At 50.3% G+C, this 19,533-nt stretch overlaps 1 protein-coding gene across 1 annotated transcript; it reads left to right on the plus strand.

The window, feature by feature from the left end:
• Positions 1–1,380: 1,380 nt before the first annotated feature.
• On the plus strand, positions 1,381–19,317 carry Sesn2 (sestrin 2). Its single transcript, XM_032896738.1, has 10 exons — positions 1,381–1,819; positions 10,223–10,288; positions 12,050–12,247; positions 12,526–12,708; positions 12,823–13,035; positions 13,823–13,973; positions 14,375–14,493; positions 14,765–14,955; positions 17,356–17,500; positions 18,248–19,317. The coding sequence occupies exons 1-10, from the start codon at positions 1,730–1,732 to the stop codon at positions 18,332–18,334; spliced, it is 1,443 nt and encodes a 480-aa protein (XP_032752629.1). The 5' UTR covers positions 1,381–1,729; the 3' UTR covers positions 18,335–19,317.
• The last annotated feature ends 216 nt before the right edge of the window (positions 19,318–19,533 follow it).

Below are 19,533 nucleotides of genomic sequence, written 5' to 3' on the forward strand. Positions count from 1 at the left end.
AGGTGTGCACCACCACTAGACTGAGAGTCTATGTTGTTTAAGGAGAAAGCTGCATCTGATATAGAACTGTTTAGTAGAGAATTAACCCAAAGGGACAGTCAGTGACCAAGGGTACATTACTAGAAACAAACTGCCAGGTGGCATAAGGTAGAAAAAAGAAAAAAAAAAGCCTAAATGTAGATACTGCGGTCAACAAATTTGTAGTAAAAAACTTTCAGATAAGACAAACATACAGCAAACAACCACACAAGGTACATCATGGAAAGTATTAAAATCCAGAGAGAAAGGCCCAGCCCAAGACTTTAGGAAGCTCAGGAGAGTGCGGGTGAACTCCCTTCCCTTTGGAAGGCATTAGACCAAGTCAGAAGATCATCTTTGGTATCATAAGCCTAAACTCAAGACTATTTCAGGCAGGAACTGAGAAGATTAGTCGGCTCCAGCCCTGTCCAGGACTCCTTGACTAGAATAAAGAGAAACTTAAAGAAGAGGCCTCAAGAAAAACAGTGAAGGAGATTGCTAGAAGTGGATGGGTGAATCAGGTTTAAAGAGCTGAGGGGCTGACTGGAAGAGATGAGAACTGAGAAGTCATGAGGGTGCATGTCTAGAAAAAGAAAAGAGGGATAAAAACAGAAACCAGAAGAGCACCCACGTTTAGGGAGTGGATGGAAAAAGAGGAGTCAGAGAGGAGTGGCCAGAGGGAGAAGAGAGAAATAGACCAAGCCAAACACCTAAGTTACAAAGTTTCCAGGAGCGGCAGGAGGGTGGAAGACTGCAGCGAAGGCACCCAAGGCAGAACAGAAGAGGGGAAATTGTAGCAACGAGGATTGCGATTAAGTTTGAGATTACCAAGGGTATTTCAATGAGGCCCTTTCCAGAGACTCCACAAATAAGGTGATTTCCTTGGCCTAGTGTTTCTGAGGGTGCAGATCTCTCGAGGCCTGAGGGGACAGGGTGGTGGCTCTTGGCCTTCAAATATGCGGGTTTTGGTCTATAATTAGAACAACTGGATGTGGAACTCTCTGCAGCCCTAACCAGTCCCTCCAGGAACTGGAAAACTGAAGAACTTACTCAGAAGGGATTTCACACCTGGCTGTCTGGCCCAGCCCCGTGAAGTCCCGTTTCATCACGCAGTCCTAATGACTCCCTGGGCTGTCACTCTCATCTGGTATTGCCAGAGATCTGACTAAGTAACCCCTGCTTGCAAAAGTTTGCAGCATCTGTGCGAGGCCAACTACAGCTCCCAGAGTTCCCAGGTCCTGTCGAAGCTGATTGGAGGGACGGTTGGCTCGGGAGGGAGGTGTCGGCTCCGCCTCCCCGGGAAACAGGCATCTGATTGGCTGCTCCGTGGGACTTTTGTGTCCCCGCCCTCCCCCTGGGACCGCAGCGGGCTGACAGAGCCGGGCGAGCGCTGGCAGTTCCGTGGTGGGGATGGTGAGGAGCGCCGGCTTTGCGAGCAGCGCTGGCCACTGCGGACTTCCGAGGCACTCCGGGCCGTGAAAACCTCTGCGCCGCGGCCAATCTCAGGCCTCCAAGGCCGGCCGCAGTTTTCCAAGCTGGGCTGGAAGGAGTGTTCAGCGCGGTATCGCCGGTTCTCCTCATTCGGAGAGATACCCCGGGGATCTCGAGCTTCCCCGGCGACCCCTAGTCCGGGCCTCCTTTGCGCGCCCGCCTCAGACCCCCACGGGTGCCCCGGGCGCTGACGAGCCGTGGCCCGGTCCAGGCGCACACCATGATCGTAGCGGACTCCGAGTGCCATGCGGAGATCAAGGGCTACCTGCCGTTCACCAGGGGCGGTGTGGCCGGCCCCGGGACCCGAGAGGTAAGCAACAACCGGGCGAAGCCGCTCTCTTCCAGCCACAGACGAGCTTCGGGTTGACCCGGGCTAAGTCTGGTGCGCCCCCCGGGCTCAAGGGTCTGAGAGCACGTAAGCTAGGGCTAGGGTTGCATCAACTGCAGCCTCCGCTTTCCCTCCCTTCCCCTCCCACTGCCCTCGCTCTCTCTTCCCCCTCACCTCCCTAGGAGGGAGGGGGCCGCGGAGCCCTCCTTGGCTCCTTCGGACTCCTGGCCAATGAGAGGGGACGCCTTCTCGTGGCTCTTTGGGTTTGTGCTCTGGTAGAGCAATCGTCTTCAAGTCCAGGCAAATCCCGGCCGGAGAGACCCGACCACTCCTCCTCCCCGCCCCCTTCCGCCGATTCCCTTCCTCTCGGTGGGGGCAGGCGGGCAGGGAGCTCTTTCTAGGATCGGTTTCTGGCCCTGCCGCACAGCGAAGGGAATAAAACCCCTGGGACTGGCCAGCGAAGGTCGATCCCCCTTCCCCAGTCCTCACCTGCACCCCCGATCTGGAAACTGGTCCGAGTACTTTATGGGGCTGGCTGGCCGCCTGATCTCGGCGCAGCAGCCAGAGAGAGCTGGGGGAGAAAGCGGATAACCCTTGGTCCCTACAGGCTGCTCCCTATTAAATTGTTCTGGGGGTCCTCAAAGTTCGTTTCGCTGTCTCCTCAGAGCGTTGAGCGACTTAGCAGGGAAGCAAGGTATCATGCTAGTATAAAGCCCCCGTCTACCTCCCAGCAGCTTCGACAGTGGACATAGTCTATCATTTATGGAGCACCTTCTAGAAGCCAGGATATAGGTCTTGTCTGACAAAGACAGCAAATACAAACGGTACTTTAGCCCCATTTTACAGAATGAGAAAACTGAGGCCCGAATGGGGCCGAGAGAGGTTTCTTTTCACTTAGCTCCTCATTCTTTGGCCTTGTGTGACTAGGATCTTTGGAGAATGCTTGGCACTGCCGAAGATGCTGTTCCCTTTTGAGGTTCTAAGCTGAGAGCAGTGTGGAAGGTCTATTGCCGCGGCTGGGAATGGGTAGAGTAAGGAAATGGCATTTCTGGAGGGTTCTGCATCCAGCTGTCGGTCTGCTGCTTCTTCATATGGTTTAGGAATCTGTATGCAGAAAGGAGGCCTGGCTTCTGCCTCTTTGCTGATAACTTTTGTCTGCCTTGTGAACAATGTTGTTTTTGTTAGAGCACTGGGGCACTGAGGTAGGTGAGGGCGGGATTCCAGTCCTACCACTCTGCACTTTCTCACTGGCTTATCTCAGCCAAGCCATCTCTTTTGATTGCAGTCTCTTACAGGATATTTTGATAGTATCTCTGAGAGATTGTTGGACAAATTAAAATACAAGCAAGTGCTTGAAGCAGAGTGCCTGGGACATATTTATTGTAGAGAACTGTCCTTGTATTTAAAATGCTAGCTTCTGGAAGACTGGCTTAGCCAGCATCTCTCCCCACCCCCAGTGCCTCTCAAGGGACTTCCTGAGTCTCTTCTCTACTGTGGGAGGAGGAGAGCCTGGCACAGCTCTCTCCCCACCTTGCCTGAAGGGAAGAAAATCTTTGGTGGTCTGGGTAGGATCCTGGGTAGATCTTGGGTAGAGTCCTTAGAGGAAGCCCCATCCCCTTTGAGACCCGGTCTCACTCTGTAGTTAAGTCTGGCCTTGACCTTATGACTACCTTCCTGCCTCAGTCTCCTGAGTGTTGGGATTACAGGTTTCCTCCGACACACTGGACTTAAGAAAGTCACATTGCAGTATTGGGGGAAGCGGATAATGTTTGCAACATTTCTACATCTTCTACTCCCTCAAGAGAAGATGACCTTGAAGGTGTCTGCTATAAGTGGGATCCTGAGAGGATAGGGTATCCATCTTGCAGACTCTAGCCCTCAAGGCTTGAGGGCCAGATGAGTAGTCCTCACTACTGTTTCAGACCTTATTTCAGACGGTCAAGGCCTTCAGATATGCCTGGCTCCAGAAAGTTCCAAGAGTCTAGCTCTTGTCTTGGGCAGTATGTTTTCAAAGCTATGTTGGGTTCTAGAATAACTTCCCCAAATGTCACTTCCTCAGAAAAGCTTTTCTTTCTCCACCAGATGAGTCCCTTTGAATACTGTTTCTAGTGCCTTCTTCGTTGTAAGCTAGTTCCATAAGCTAGGCCTTTCTTTCTGCCTACCTCTGTTTCTGGGACTAGTTAGTAACACCCTACGGAGCTCACTGTTCTTTACAACGAAGTGGTTAACTGCTCTTGTCAGCCATTGAGGCTTTGAAACCCCATATGACCTGTGCCAGGCCAGAAGGGGACCACTCTGAGCTTTGGTCACTCCCTTGTCTTTAAAGGGGGAACAAGAAGTTCTGTCTCCCTCAGGGTAGTTGAGAGGAATTAAGGTGCCTGGGTGCCTATGAGACCAAATATGTAAAGAACTTGGGGGGGGGGCGCAGCTGGCTGCCACTCCCTGCCCCCTCAAGACTGGCTGGAAGTCTGAGACTTGCTTGTTTGTCCTCTCCTCAGGTGTAAATCCAGACTCCTGTCTGGATCCAGCTGATAGGTAGGGCAGGCCCTGCAGCTGGCAGTGTGACTTAGCAGGTGTCCGTAGGTGAGTCTGGGGACAGGCAGACTCCAGAGAACAAGAGCACAGACTGGGCTACTCCGAGGGACCAGTGCGGCGGGTGAACAGCACTCTGGGAAGTCTGTCCATGCTGGGTTTAAGCCTCTAGGTCTGGTGCCATTTCCAGAAACTCTTATAGTGGAGTGGAAAGAACTCAGTTTGAGTTCAAATTATTACTTGTTAGTCAGTGCTTAATTTTCAGACATTTCATTTGTTCCCTATAACCATCAAACAGATGTGAATAGGATGTAAATAGGATTTAACAGGAAAGTTAGTCTAGAAAGCATTTGAATGAGTTGCCAGGCACTAGGCTTCAAGGCCATTCATTCATTAGTCCCTTTCTGATGTGCTAAGACCTAGAAAGCCCTCCCAGAGGACTGTCTGACTTTATTGTTGCTGGTGCCAAATGTTGGAAATGGGGACCAGCCATTGCTGCTGCTTTCTTTTACTTGACATGAGCAGGTGACTTGCCCAGTCAGGGTTTCCCTGTCTTTGTCTCCTCTGTTGGAATCATACCATCATCAGGTGTGCAGAACCTGTGCTCTTCAACATGGCGACCACCCCCTAGTCACACCTGACAGAATTTAGAGCTGGTAACTCCAGGCCTTGATAGCACACATCAGTAGTCAGCGTGGAGGAGACTAAATTAGGAGTTCTGTCATAAATTCAAGGTTGGGGGGTGGGAGATGAGTTCCACAGTTGCCTGTGCTACAAATGGAGACCTTGTCTCAAAAACAACAAAAGAAAATTTAGAACCAGAGTGGTACCGAGGCAGAGGTAGATTGAAAGTTTCAATGCTGACTGGGCTATGTAATGACACTTCATCTTAGAAAACCAACTAGTTAACAGAAATTCAAGTTTAGTTAAGCCAAAAGTCAACTTGCCTTGCTGTAGATATATTTTAAACCACTTAGGGTGAAGAATGGCTCTGGACCACCATGTGTATTAGACAGTGCAGATACCAAATGTTCCCCATATATAGAAAATTATATTTGTGCTTTTTTTAAAAAAAGATTTATTTATTATATGTAAGTACACTGTAGCTGTCTTCAGACACACCAGAAGAGAGCATCAGATCCCATTACAGATGGTTGTGAGCCACCTTGTGGTTGCTGGGATTTGAACTTGGGACCTCTGCAAGAGCAGTCAGTGCTCTTAACCACTGAGCCATCTCTCCAGCCCTATATTTGTACTCTTTTTTTTTTTTTTGCCCCCGGAGCTGAGGACCGAACCCAGGGCCTTGCGCTTTCTAGGCAAGTGCTCTACCACTGAGCTAAATCCCCAACCCTGTACTCTTATTTTTTAATTTGTTTGTTTTTAATTGTGTGTGCACGCATGTGTGCAGGTGCCCACAGAGGCCAGAAGAGGTTGGATCCATCCTCTGGAGCTGAAGTGAGCCACGTGGGTGCTGGGAACTGAACTTGGGTCCTCTGTAAGAGCAGCAAATGGTCCTTGGCACTAAACCATCACTCCAGTCCCTAAAGTTCTATTGGTCCTAGTGTAGTAGACATAGGAATAAGGACTGGAAACTAGACCCAGTGTGCGCCCTCAAGGCCTGAGTTCCTGAGGAAGGTGCTGTGAAGGGCTTTCTGAATTCCTAAGGTTGTGAGCAGAGGTGAGACTTCTCACCTTGGCAAACCCTGGTTGCAGGTTCAGAAGAAGCCTTGGTTGTTGAGAATGAGGAATGGCTTCCATGTTTGAAGGAACCTGGACTGTATTCATCTGTCTTACTTCCTTTCTAGCTGAGTAACCAGAAGTGACGTGGAGCCCTCAGAACCTTATTTCTTACTGTGGAGCCTTAGTTGTGGCTTCTACCGTCTAGTCTAGATCATGGACATCAGAGCATACGCCAGTGGAACAAGGGAATACCTACTCATATAATAACTCAACATTACCATTGCTTGTCTATCCCAGGGAATGGGAGGAGGGCTGGCTTATTGATGTCTCCTCTTGCCAGTGAGGCCCGGCTCCTCCAGCTTCCCATGGACTTGCCCAGAAGGGTAGGGGAGCATTCGGGATATCAGAGCCATGAATTTCAGTCCCTAGACTCGGATTCAGAACTCTCTAGTGTCCCCTGGTCCCTTCTATTTTCACAGGTCCTCCACTGCCTTCTCAACCAACTCAAAGGTCACCTACCTCTCCAGTAGTTTTCCTGTCCTCTTAAACTAAAATACCGTACACTCTCCCAACTCCATTACTCAGTTCTGTCTCTCCCTCTCTTCTGATTGGAAAGCCTGTTCATCATTTGTCAACTTGCTCCCTGATGCCTAAAATCATATGAAGGCTGGCTGGGACGTTGCCTTTGCCCTGTTGTATTCACGCTGCCTGTAAAATACATCAGGAAAAAAATCATCAAATGAACAGATTCTGCTTCTACCTGGGAAGCACTCAGCTCTGGGCTCTGTACCTGAGTGAGCAGTAAATAAACGGTACCAACGTCGCCCTCCCCGCCCCACCCCCACTTCCTCTCTGTGTGGATCGCTGGAGGTGGTGGGACTTTGGTTACAGTAATTAAAAAAAAAAAGCTTCACAAAAGGATGCTAATGGACCGCTAGGGCAGAGAAGCCCTTGTTTAAAATAACAACGAACCAGCTCGGAAAAAAAAAGAAAAAAAAAAAAAACAACAAAGTTAATGACAGGGGACTTTTATTAAGAGTTCTCCCTAGTAGAGGTGCTGAGGTAAACTGTGGCATAGTCCTGTTAAATCCTCATGAAAATTCCCTTATTCCAGGAGCAAACTGAGGCTTGAAGAGCTGACTGGTGGGACTATCAAAAAATGTGTGTGTGTGTGTGTGTGTGTGTGTGTGTGTGTGCGCGCGCGCGCGCGCGCGCGCGCTCTCTCTAAGTCTTGTACAGGCTATGTATGACTACTTGAGCTAAATTTCAGTATCCTCTATAGCAACACTCTGCAAAAGAGCTACAGCCCCAGCCCTCCAAGCTCCTATCTTTAATTGTAAACTACATTATTATTTTATTTATTTTGCTGGGAAATACCGATGGGTTAGAACCTAGGGGTATCATTTTCTTTCTTTGCTGGCTCTAGGCTCAGAGGATCCCAGGGCGGTTCCCCGTCCCTTCCCCCACACATCACACAGCTAAGGGCCCTTAGTTCTCTGCTTGAGCTGCTGTGGTTTCTTTTTCTCTTTTTAATTTTAATTTTTTTTTGTCTTAAAATTTTGATATTTGCATATTCAACCCCTCCCTCTCCAATGGTTTTATTTGTTTTGAGGCAGCGTCTCTCTGTGTAGCCAGGCTGGTCTCAAACTCCTCTTGCCTCAGCCTCTCCCTAGTTATGGTATTACAGGTGTCTGGCCTGGCTCCACCGTGCTTTTTCTATCTGCCCTCAGGTCCTCTGGAGAGAGGGAGGCCGGTCTGTGGAGTCAGCAGTTCTTATCTCCCAGACAGAGCTGTTGGGCTTTTTCTCAAGTGAGGGAGGAGGGGGAGCTGTAAAGGGAGTGCTTGAGTGGCTGGTGAGCATGCCTACTCGGGAGGCAGAGGCAGGGGGAATTTCTGAGTTCAAGGCCAGCCTGGTCTATAGAGTGAGTTCTCCAGGACAGCCAGGGCTACATAAAAATACCCTGTATCAGAGGGGGGTGAGGGGGGAGGCCGGGAGAAGAAGGAGAGGGAGAAGGGGGAAAGAAGAAAAGGTAGTGGTTGAAAGGAGCCAGCCTATTCCTTCTGCCCTCTGGAATCAGAACCCAGAAAGCCTAAGTAACTTTCCTGAACCACACAGTGAATTAGCATCAAAACTAGTATTGTACACCTAGGCCTCTAGTGTGCACACTTAGGCCTCCAGTGTGCACACCTAGGCCTCTAGGCTCCTTTTTTTTTTTTTTTTTTTTCTCTAGTTATCTTGAAGGCCCCCAGAGGTCACCTCCCTCGGGGGACTATTTTTTGTTGTTTTTATTTTTATTTATTTTTTTTGTTTTTTGAGACAATGTTTCTCTGTGTAGCCCTGTCTGTCCTGGAACTCATTCTGTAGACCAGGCTGGCCTTGAACTCAGTAATCTGTTTCGGCCTCCTAAGTGCTGGAATTAAAGGTGTGGGCCACCACTGCCACAGAACCCTTTAGGGTGACAGTGATGGCACAGTTTTGGCCACTTTAAAAAAAAAAAAAAAAAGAGTAGCCAGATGGCTCAGGGACAGAGGCAGTGATCTATGAGGCCAGCCTGGTCTACAGAGGGACAGGCAAGACTACACAGAGTAACCCTATCTTGAAAAGCATAGATGATAGGTAGACAGACAGACAGACAGGCAGACAGGATCTCAGGTATAGTGTGGAGTCCTTACACATCTGCAGTCCTAGTCTGGATCTTTCCCAGGAGAAAGGGCTCGGGGGACGGCCTTTTGTAGTGAAGGCAAAACTGTTATTTAGATCATTTGTGTCCAGGCTTGTGGTATGGAGAGCCCCACGCCAACATTCAGAAACTAGGTGAATGAATAGAATGCTCTCCCCCACCTCGTATCCATTGAGCACACAGCTCCAGCTCAAAGAAGCTGAAGTCAGAGTAGCTGCCACCCCCAGCCTGCACATCCTCCTTGGAGTCCCCCCCCCCCACACCTCCACGCCACTCTGCTTTCTGTTTTTATTCACAGAATGACCCGGCCCTGCTCTCCACAAAACGTGGTGTGGGAACAAAGCAACTTAAAAGAGGCCCTCAGTGGGCAGTGTTTGTGGAAGCAAAAAACACCTGGAATTACGGGGTCACGTAAGAAGGAAGGTCTGGTGGTAGACCTAGGAGAGCTATCACGTCCCAGAAGGGGTGGGGCTTAGCCAGTCGTTTATCTGGAAGGCTTTGGTAAGGGAGGGTGGGTTTTAAGGATCAGTTTCATACTTGAGAAAATCGGTTACAGGGTGGATACTGGGTTAGCAGAAGGCAGGCAGTGCGGGCAGGAATAGACGGTGAGGCCCAGAGAGTGGAGAGAGCCTAGAAGCTGTGGAGAGAAGGGTAAACAAATGACTGTTTGCAAGGCCTTGAGGAGTGCAGCTCAAGGTGTGAATGTGCCCAGCATGCCAGGCATGCTGCTGCCTAGGTCCATCCTCGGCATGGAAGGAGAGAGAGAGAGACAGAGAGAGAGAGACAGAGAGAGAGAGAGAGAGAGAGAGAGAGAGAGAGAGAGAGAGAGAGAGAAATGGTCATTCAGCCCCAGAGAGTGTCTCACTGCATGCCCCTGTCTGTCTTAGAACTCACTCTGTAGACCAGGGGGCCTTGAACTCACAGAGATCCACCTGCCTCTGCCTCCTGGGTGCTAGGACCAAAGGTATACGTTACCACTTCTGTCCGAATCACTTGTTTTTAAAAATGTGTGTGTTCATAAATCACAGCTTGTGTGTTAGAGGTCAAAGGACAACTTGTAGGAGTCTGGTCTCTTTCTAGCACGTGGGTGCCCAGAGGTTGAATTTAGGTCTTCACGTTTACCCACCGAGCCATGTCTTTGCCCTCTATAAAGAATTCTTTCTACTATACCAGTCCTCTGGGCCTTCTGGGGACAGGCAGCAGAAAGCTGTCATTTCCTTCCTCGGCCCCTCCCACCCAGCCATGCTGGATTTCTGGGTCCTGACTGAGTTCCTGAGCCTTGATGAGCTTTCTTTCCTCTTGCCTGTTTGCTATGCATCAAATGTGTCTAAGTGTTCCCCCTGCTCCTCCATTCCGGCTATACCAAGAAGGCAGTTTAGAAACTCAGTGTCATTTAGGGGTGGAGAAGGGGGACTAGAGAGCTCGCAGAAAGTCCTCTCCGCCCTCCCTTGTCCTCCCTTCTGCCAAATAACCACCATGTGTTTTCCCACAGGAGCATCGGGAGGGCCAGGCGCGGCGAGGCCCTCGAGGGCCCAGCGCCTTCATCCCAGTGGAGGAGGTGAGTTTGAATTGGGGGCGTTAAGGTTAAGGGTCTTCAGTCTCCAGGAGGGAAGGACATGGAGACGGAAAGTCGAGGATCTTTTCTTTCCCTGCTCCTGACTTATTTAATTTCTCTAAAAAGCTCTTGAAGCCGGGCTGTTCTCAACCTCATTTTCTGCCAAGGAATGGGTTCAGACAGATGAAATGATAGCGTGACATGGCCAAACTCAAGGCTCCCAAACCAGAACTTATCTCCTTTGTAATGTAAGAGGGACAAACCCACTGGGGTTTCAGCACGTATCCCAGCAGTTTTGACCTCTCGCGGTGTTCTTGCATTTTATTTTTTTCTGCTTATAAATAATTTGTCTTTTATTTAGAAAAAAGAAAGGAAAGAAACAAGAGGCCTTGGAGTTCATCTAGATTAGAACCCTGTTTCTGTCGTTTATCAGATCTGTGGTTTCAAGCAGACCTGGTTTTTTCATCTATTAATGGAGGAAAATAATAGTACTCACCTCACAGGACAAGTTCGGACACTCAAGGAGATTCATAATTGGGTAGGGTAGCTATCTGCTAGATGAATGAATCAGGGCTGGGGGTGAAGCTCAGTGACAGCACACTCGTTTCCCATGCACAAGGCCCTGGGCTTGGTACCCAGATCCACAACAAAGAGGCAGACAAATAAGTAAAATAACTAAGTAAATAAGAGGAAGAAAAGGGGGAAGAGGGCTGTATCACGCTGCAGACGCTGGAGTGCTTACCTACCATCTACACAGCCCTGGGCTAAACCCTTAGCTCCAATAAGCTGGTCATGGTGGAGCGGGCCTACCATCCAACCCCTTGGGAGGCAGAGGCAAGAGAGGGTTAGACGTGTGAGGCCAGCCCGAACTGTATGGGATCCTGTATTTAAAAAAAAAGTCAATAAGGTTAAAAGGCTCTACATGAAAAGACAGTGAGGACACTCGAACTCTTCTGCACTTCCTCTTACCTCCGTGCCTGTCCGCATTTGCCATGGTAGAATAGAAATTCTACGAAGACAAGAGAAACTATGCACTCAGTTCTTATCGCCAAGGATGGAGCTCAGGGCCTCATGCAGGCTAAGCGCTCATTTTCCCACGGAGCCACACTCTTCCGGGTCCCAGCAACCAATCTTAGCTTCTTTGCCTAAGTTCAGAAATAAGAGAGAGAAGGAAGCCGGTGGTGGTGGTGGTGGTGGTGGTGGTGGTGGTGGTGGTGGTGGTGGTGGTGGTGGTGGTGCCCGCCTTCGGTCCCAGCACTCAGGAGGCAGAGCCAGGTGGATTTCTGTGAGTTTGAGGCCAGCCTGGTTTACAGAGTTCCAGGCCAGCCAGGGCTACACAGAGAAGCCTTGTCTCAAAGAAAGGAAGAGAAAAAGAGGAACATAAAATAAGAAAAAAGGTCAGAGGAAGGATAAGTAGGGTATCTGTCTAGCCCGGAGGCCCTAGGTTTGATCCTCAGCATTGAAAAAAAAAAAAAAACTGTTTAATTACGAAATAAATATAGGGGAAATTGACCTGTACTTCCCTAGCTGTCTTGAGAATTGAGTTACTATGAGGTATTACATGAAGTGTAATGTGACGGACTTGGGTAGCGCTAGTGTAGTAGACTGCCCAGTAGCGTTTACTTAATCAGTTTCTTTCCGGTGTGGTTGGTAGCATTCAGTCTCCTATTATATCTGTGATATAACCATATGTATATAAAACAAAGAAGAGGTTGGTCCATATGGGGGCAGGAGGGAACCCACGCGCTTCTCTCTGCCTGGCAGATCCTTCGGGAAGGAGCTGAGAGCCTGGAGCAGCACCTGGGGCTCGAGGCTCTGATGTCTTCAGGGCGGGTGGACAACCTGGCGGTGGTGATGGGCCTCCACCCCGACTACCTTAGCAGCTTCTGGCGCCTCCACTACCTGCTGCTGCACACGGATGGGCCCCTGGCCAGCTCCTGGCGCCACTACATTGCCATCATGGTGAGTCTGTCCTGGCTCCACTGATTTTTTTTTTTTTTTTAGGTGTAGAGGAGTGTCTAGCTTTATACCCCAGGGAACTTCAGGTTTTGAAGAAAGGCGTCTTCAGGTGTATACTTTGCAAATGGGGAAACTGAGGTACAAGCTGGTAGCAGAGCCGAAGTTAGGACATAGATTTTCCTGCCTCCTAGATGCCAAGGTGGTGGTGGGGCGTCTCCCAGAGTGGGACACGGAAGGGAAGGAAGGTAACTCAGGCTCCTTGACCCCGCCCTTCCCCACAGGCTGCTGCCCGCCACCAGTGTTCTTACCTGGTGGGTTCCCACATGACTGAGTTCCTGCAGACCGGCGGTGACCCCGAGTGGCTGCTGGGCCTCCATCGCGCCCCTGAAAAGCTCCGCAAGCTCAGCGAGATCAACAAATTACTGGCACATCGGCCATGGCTTATCACCAAGGAGCATATTCAGGTACGATAGGCAGAGAGTGGAGGACCCTGAGGAAGGAAGCCTGCGGGCTGGGGTGGGCTGGGGTGGGCTGGGGCAGCCACTAAGCGGATTTGTTTATTTCTCCCTGCTTTGCAGGCCTTGCTGAAGACTGGAGAGCATAGCTGGTCCCTGGCTGAGCTCATCCAAGCGCTGGTCCTGCTTACCCACTGCCACTGTCTGGCCTCCTTTGTGTTTGGCTGTGGGATACTTCCTGAGGGAGATGCTGAGGGCAGTCCTACCTCACAGGCACCTTCGCCACCCAGTGAGCAAGGCAGCCCCCCAAGCAGAGACCCATTGAACAACTCGGGGGTAAGCCATGGTCCTGCATCTTGGTGTGGGAGAAAAGCGATTTGGCCTCCGCTCTAGGAATGGAAACCACCACCCGCTTCCCTGTCTCTCCCTCCATAGTGAGAGAGTCCAGCAAACTTGCTCGGCTTTCAAACTCAGTTTCCTTATCTGTTTCCTGGGGATAAAGACTTAGCTACAGTGGGTTGTGAGCCACAGGTGCTTGACCAAACTTCAGTGTTCGCCTCTTCGGATTGAGTCAGCCGGGTTTTTTGGTTAGAATGTTGGAATAATAAGCCCGGGATGCACCGGAATTTACTGTGGAGACAAGCGGTTCCGACAGGCACGCGCCATCACGGCAGCTGATTCTCGTCGTTGTCTGTGGATGTTTTGGGGGTTGCTTTGTTATTTCAAGACAGGCTATTAACTCTGGCCCAGGCTAGCCTCAAACTCAGATGATTACCCTCACTCTCCGGTCCCTGTGAGCCAATGTATCTGACATTTTTTTTTTTGCCCAGTTGACCATGCAAAATTTGGGCTTTGATTATAACTCAGTGCTCGCCCCAGCCTGCTACGGTCACTCAGCAACAGCACTAAAAGCCAAACAGGGACTGCCACAATCCCAGGACCTGGGAGGCAGAGGCAGGCAGAGCTCTGTGAGTTCAAGGCCACTGGTCTGCTTCGTGAGTGTAGATTCACGGGCTAGCTACGTGAGCTGCCCGGTGTGGTGGCCTGGGGTGTGGAGGAACGGAGCGGAGTCTCCCAGAGGGCCATGAGGGAGTAGATGGTAATTACTGGGTCCTTCCTACAGGGCTTTGAAGCCGCCCGTGACGTAGAAGCTCTGATGGAACGCATGAGGCAGCTTCAGGAGAGCCTCCTGCGGGATGAGGGGGCTTCCCAGGAGGAAATGGAGAACCGTTTTGAGCTGGAGAAGACGGAAAGCCTGCTGGTGACCCCCTCAGGTACAGGCTCACAGGCGCCAATGCTAGGGGCTGCTGCCTCTCTCTTTACACTTCTGATGGGAGCAGATGCCTCCACACGCTTTGCCTTCCCCTTCCAAGAGGTTCTGAGCACCGGCCTTGTGTTCAGACTTGCCTTTGAATCCTGGTCTGTTAGCGCTTCAGGGCTTGGGTGAGGTAGATGGGCCAAGTTTCTTCCCCAGACTGAGCCATTCTATAAAACTGACACTATTACTGTTGTGGGGGGCTAGGGGGCTGGTTTGACGCTTGCCTCCTTCCAGTGGCTCGAGCTAACACCCTCCTACTTAGTGTGGGGAGGGGCTCTCTGTGGCCCCTGCTGTATTCGGGGATCCTGCTGTGCTCTGCTCAGTCTCACTGTCCCCTCTTTCTGATGTGGCCCTCAGCGGATATTCTGGAGCCCTCTCCACACCCAGACATCCTATGCTTTGTAGAGGACCCCACGTTTGGATATGAAGACTTCACTCGTCGAGGGACTCAGGCCCCCCCAACCTTCCGTGCCCAGGTGTTGTTCACTGTTTCAGATTTACACAGACGTGGGGGCAGGTACTTCAAGCAGTCCTAAGTAGGATACTGTCTCCCCTCGAAAACTCGTGAGGGCGGTGGAGACCCGAAAGGTGCCTCTTGTGGGTTGGGAGGTCATGAGATCTGTGGTTGAGGGAAGGCATGTGAGGCAAAGCTAAGGTGTGACTCCTAGTGGTGCAGAGGACGACAGATCTCTGGCCAGCCACGGCCTTCCCAAGTCTTGCTCACAGACCTCTTCCCCGATTCCTCAGGATTATACCTGGGAAGACCATGGCTACTCGCTGATCCAGCGGCTCTACCCTGAGGGAGGGCAGCTGCTGGATGAGAAGTTTCAGGTAGCCTACAGCCTCACCTACAACACCATCGCCATGCACAGTGGCGTGGACACCTCCATGCTCCGCAGAGCCGTCTGGAACTACATCCACTGCGTCTTTGGTATCAGGTGAGCACGTGCCCCGCCCCAAGCTCAGGTCGCGTGTGTCCCCCAAGTCTTCCCTGGGCTCACTGTCGTTTTTAGTTCTTGTTGTCTTCTTGGCTCTGATAAGATTTCAGGCCACCACGTTTATGCCTTTGCAGGTTTAAAGCTGGTAAGAATGCTCAGTGCGCAGGCTCTGTAAGCAAGGCTCTACACTCTCCCAGGCATAACTAGGCTTTGCTCTGTTTGCTTATGCAGTACTCAGGATTGAACCCATGACCTTGTGCGTGCTAGGCAGGCAGCACCCTTTGTTTTATTTTATTTTGTGTTGTTTTATGTCACTTTACTTATTTGTTTTTGATGTCTTGGGATGTCACCTCAACTAGCCTAGAACATGTATGGTTCAGGCTAACCTTGAACTTGCGACAATCCTCCTGCCTTAGCTTCTTAGCTGCTGGGCTTACAGACCTACTCCACCAAAGTACTCCAGCTTATGATTTCATGTTTTTGTGTGTGTATTCACACATCTATGCACATACATAAACATGTGCATACGTATGTGCACGATACCCAGAGTCTTGTGTAAAATTTCCAATAGCGTATCTTTTCTCACAGTAAATAAGGACAACACAGATATGCATGTACAGCAGAGTACTTTAAATAAGGATATTTCCATTCATAATCTATTATGCAACTCGTGAAAATTATACCTGAGAGCCAGGCATGAGGACAGTGGTCATGTACACAGAATAATGTTGTGAGCTAAATTTTATCTTGTCAGGTCTTTTCCTGATTTCAAAACAATTATGTATATATTTTATTTCTTTGTATGTTTGTGCGCACACACGTGTGTGTGTGTGTGGCACAACATACATGTAGAGGTCAGAAGGAAACTTACTGGAGTTGGTTCTCTCCACCATTTGGAGCCCAGGGATCAAACTTGGGTCATCAGTCTTGACGGCAAGCTCCTTTAACCACTGAGCCATCTCGCCTGTCCGCTGACTGGTTTTTGAGGAAGGCCTTTTTTAGAGTGACGTGCTATTTACTGTTGAGTATTGAGAGTTCTTTTCAGGGTTGATTTGGTTTTCCTTTTGTTCTTTTTTTCCCCCTTTCCTACCTCCTCCCCTCTCCCCACTGCCAAGAAGGAGTCTCAGAAGCTCTGTTAGCTCCCTGGGACCCCTCTGCCTCTTTGACCACCCTGGTGTTGAGATAACAGGCCGCCACCACCGTCAGCAGTTTTTACTTCTTTTTTTTTTTTTTGGTTCTTTTTTTCGGAGCTGGGGACCGAACCCAGGGCCTTGTGCTTCCTAGGCAAGCGCTCTACCACTGAGCTAAATCCCCAACGTCCTTTTTTTTTTTTTTTAAAGATTTATTTCATGTATGTGGGTACACTGTCAGTGACTTCAGACACACCAGAAGAGGGCATCGGATCCCATTACAGATGGTTGTGAGCCACCATGTGGTTGCTGGGAATTGAACTTGGGACCTCTGGAAGAGCAGCCAGTGCTCTTAACCACTGAGCCATCTCTCCAGCCCCAGTTTTTACTCTTATAAACACTGTTCGCACTGACCACTCTTCCACACACGGTGGAACAGAATCTAACCGCGGACATCAGGTGTTCTAATAGTTAAATGCCCAAAATAACATGACTTATCTAAGAGATATAGAGAGAACTATATTGTTTGTTTGTTTGTTTTCTGATGTCTCATGACAGCCCAGGTGGACCTTGAACTCCTAGGTCCACTCTGTCTTAGTCTCTCTAGTGCTGGGATTGTGGGTGTGAGCTGATTACCTGGCTCCTGGCTTTTTCTTCCTGTTGTCTTTCCTTTTCTTTACTTCTTTCTTTTAATTGGTTTATTTTTGTGTACACCTGCAATCTCAGCACTGGAAAGGCCAAGACAGGAAGATGAGGAGTTCACGGCCATCCGTGGCTATTTAACAAGTTCAGGAGCTGGGCTACAGGACTCTCCAAACAACTGTAAAACCCAGCGACACTCTTCAGGAGAGCGCCTAATTTTATTATTATCAGGCGTTTCCTTCCTGCCTTTTTTCCCATGCACACGCATGAACGAGACCAGGGAGGGAGAGGGGAGTGGCTTCTCCACACTGCCAGTTTGCTGCTTCTGATGAACTCCGTTTATCGTATGCCACCGGAGTATCTGCCTTTGTGTGTCCGTGACTGGTAGACAGTCAGAGCTCGGTAGCGCACGCTTGTCAGCGTTACTTGGAGTGTTCCTCTACGAGCCTTGTCACCTATGACCCATGATGTCAGCTGTTTTTCTAAGAGGAACCAGGCCTCTCACGGCTCCCTACCTTCTCCTTCTTCTGGGCACTCTGTTCCTCCTTCTATGGGGTGGGGGCAGGGGAGCCGGGCTGCTTCTGGGAGCAGACTCTGAGTAATGCTGTCGTGTCTGTCTGTCCATCAGATATGATGACTATGATTATGGAGAGGTAAACCAGCTCCTGGAAAGGAACCTCAAGATCTATATCAAGACGGTCGCCTGCTACCCAGAGAAGACGACCCGCAGAATGTACAACCTCTTTTGGAGGCACTTCCGCCACTCAGAGAAGGTGATGGCAGTGTGGGCGTGGGAGGGGCTGTGGAAGAGTCAGAGGTTAGAACCCGGTGAGGGCCACACTGTGGGTCTGTCCTATGAGGTGTGACACCCTGGCCTGTTATCCTTGTTCAGATTCGATTCTACGGTGTAATTTCAGACTTCATTTAAATTGGGCAGTCAGGTTCCTGTCTTCCACAGGCTACGTGGGCATAGATGCAGATTTTTTATTTGTTTGGTTTTTTTTTTTTTTTTTTTTTTTTTTTTTTGAGACTTTTTCTGTGTAGCCTTGACTGTCCTGGAACTCACTCTCTATGCCAGGCTGGCCACGAACTCTCACGAGATCTGCCTGCCTCTGTCTCTTGGGTGATGGGATTAAAGGCGTGTGCCGCCGCCACCACCACCACCACCCCCAGCCATAGGAGTGGATCTAAATCCTCACATAGGAGCAGTGTGGCTTTAGACGTCTCCCCTTTATCTTTGAGCGTCTCCCCTTTATAATGGCAAGGGACACTGCCAGCATTTCAAAGTTGGGAAGACACAAGGAGACTATGTATGGAAACATTTGATCCTGCCCTAGCACCAGTTAGCTGGTAGCTCTTTTTTCAGACCGTGGGGTAAAGCATTAGTCACTGCACCAGACTGCACTGAGTCTTAGCAGAGGTCAGGGCATCTTGGTGGGAGGCGTGGGTGAAGTGAGTGGCAGGGAACGGGTAGACCGGGAGATCAGTTGTCAGCAAGCCTCGTTCTTTCTGTTCCTCAGGTTCACGTGAACTTGCTGCTCCTCGAAGCCCGCATGCAAGCAGCCTTGCTCTATGCCCTCCGCGCCATCACTCGCTACATGACCTGATTACCCGGCACACAGGAACGGCACCCGGAACAGCTGACCCTGGGCCACTGTCCTCCATGCAAAGACTTCTGTGTCTGGAGACAGATCCAGGACCCTTCCCGTCTCATGTCCATCCACCAAATGCCGGGGAAGAGCATGCACGTGGCCATGCACAGCCCCCGAGGCAAGCCACACCTTCCTTTTCCTCACTGGACTGAACAGGATCGTTGCACTGACTTTGGGGGTCTTGGCTCTGTCCCTAGAGCTGGAAGATTAGGAAAACCCAAAGGCTCCGCCCCCTTTTCTTTCCTTGCTCCTTAAAGCAGAGGAAGTCTACAGAGCTAAAGTCTGGCTTACGAGCCAGCAGGCTGGACCCCAGGCACAAATGCTGCCTTCCTGGACTGGGAAGCCCCTGGCTGCCCATGTGGGAGAAAAGCAGGGACTAACACTCCAGAAAGCTTGCCTTCCCTAGTTCCTCATTCACCAATGTCATCACACCACACACACACACACACACACACACACACACACACACACACACACACCCCCGCCTTCCACCCATCAATGTGAAAGTTGGACTCACAGCTGGCCTGTGTGCCCAGTTCCCCCTAAGCCTGTTCTGTCGGGCAGCCTGTTCCTTGGTTACCTGAATATTGGTTCAGTCCTTCTGTCTCCTTTCCCCTCATACCCTTTTCTCCCATGCCTGGTGGTGTGGGGCCTGGGAGAGGGGCCAAACACATCCAAAGAACACACTGTCTCTGGAGAGTCGGAGCCCACGGTGGTCTCTCTGCTGTCTGAAGAGTGAGGAATGGGTGCTGACGAACTCTGCACTTGGGTCTTGAGGCTGAGGTCTGGTCTTTTGAGGACCTCACCATGGAACCAGAGTCAAAGCCTAGGAGGGAGTTGACACCGTTCTTCTAGGTTGGTTGTATTGCCACACAGAGGCTGGCGTCCCATTCTCCTCATCCCTTAGGTTCTGCCTAGAGTGCTTGCCAAAAAAAAAAGAAAAAAGAGCCTTTTTTAGTTGGCCCCAGGGCCCACCCAGCATATACCAAGGTTCTCTTTCTCTTGGCCACAAGGCTACAGTTCTTGGACCTCACGGTTGCAGACTGAGGGGTTGACTTAAGTTTCTCAAGGTTTGACGCTTTCCTCTGGGCTCTCTGGCCAAACCATCAACAGCAGACTGATTTTCTCACAAGACCTTGAAGGCCTCTGGGGAC

The sequence above is a fragment of the Rattus rattus genome, chromosome 1 (assembly GCF_011064425.1).
Source record: "Rattus rattus isolate New Zealand chromosome 1, Rrattus_CSIRO_v1, whole genome shotgun sequence".
Classification (NCBI taxonomy): Eukaryota; Metazoa; Chordata; class Mammalia; order Rodentia; family Muridae; genus Rattus; species Rattus rattus.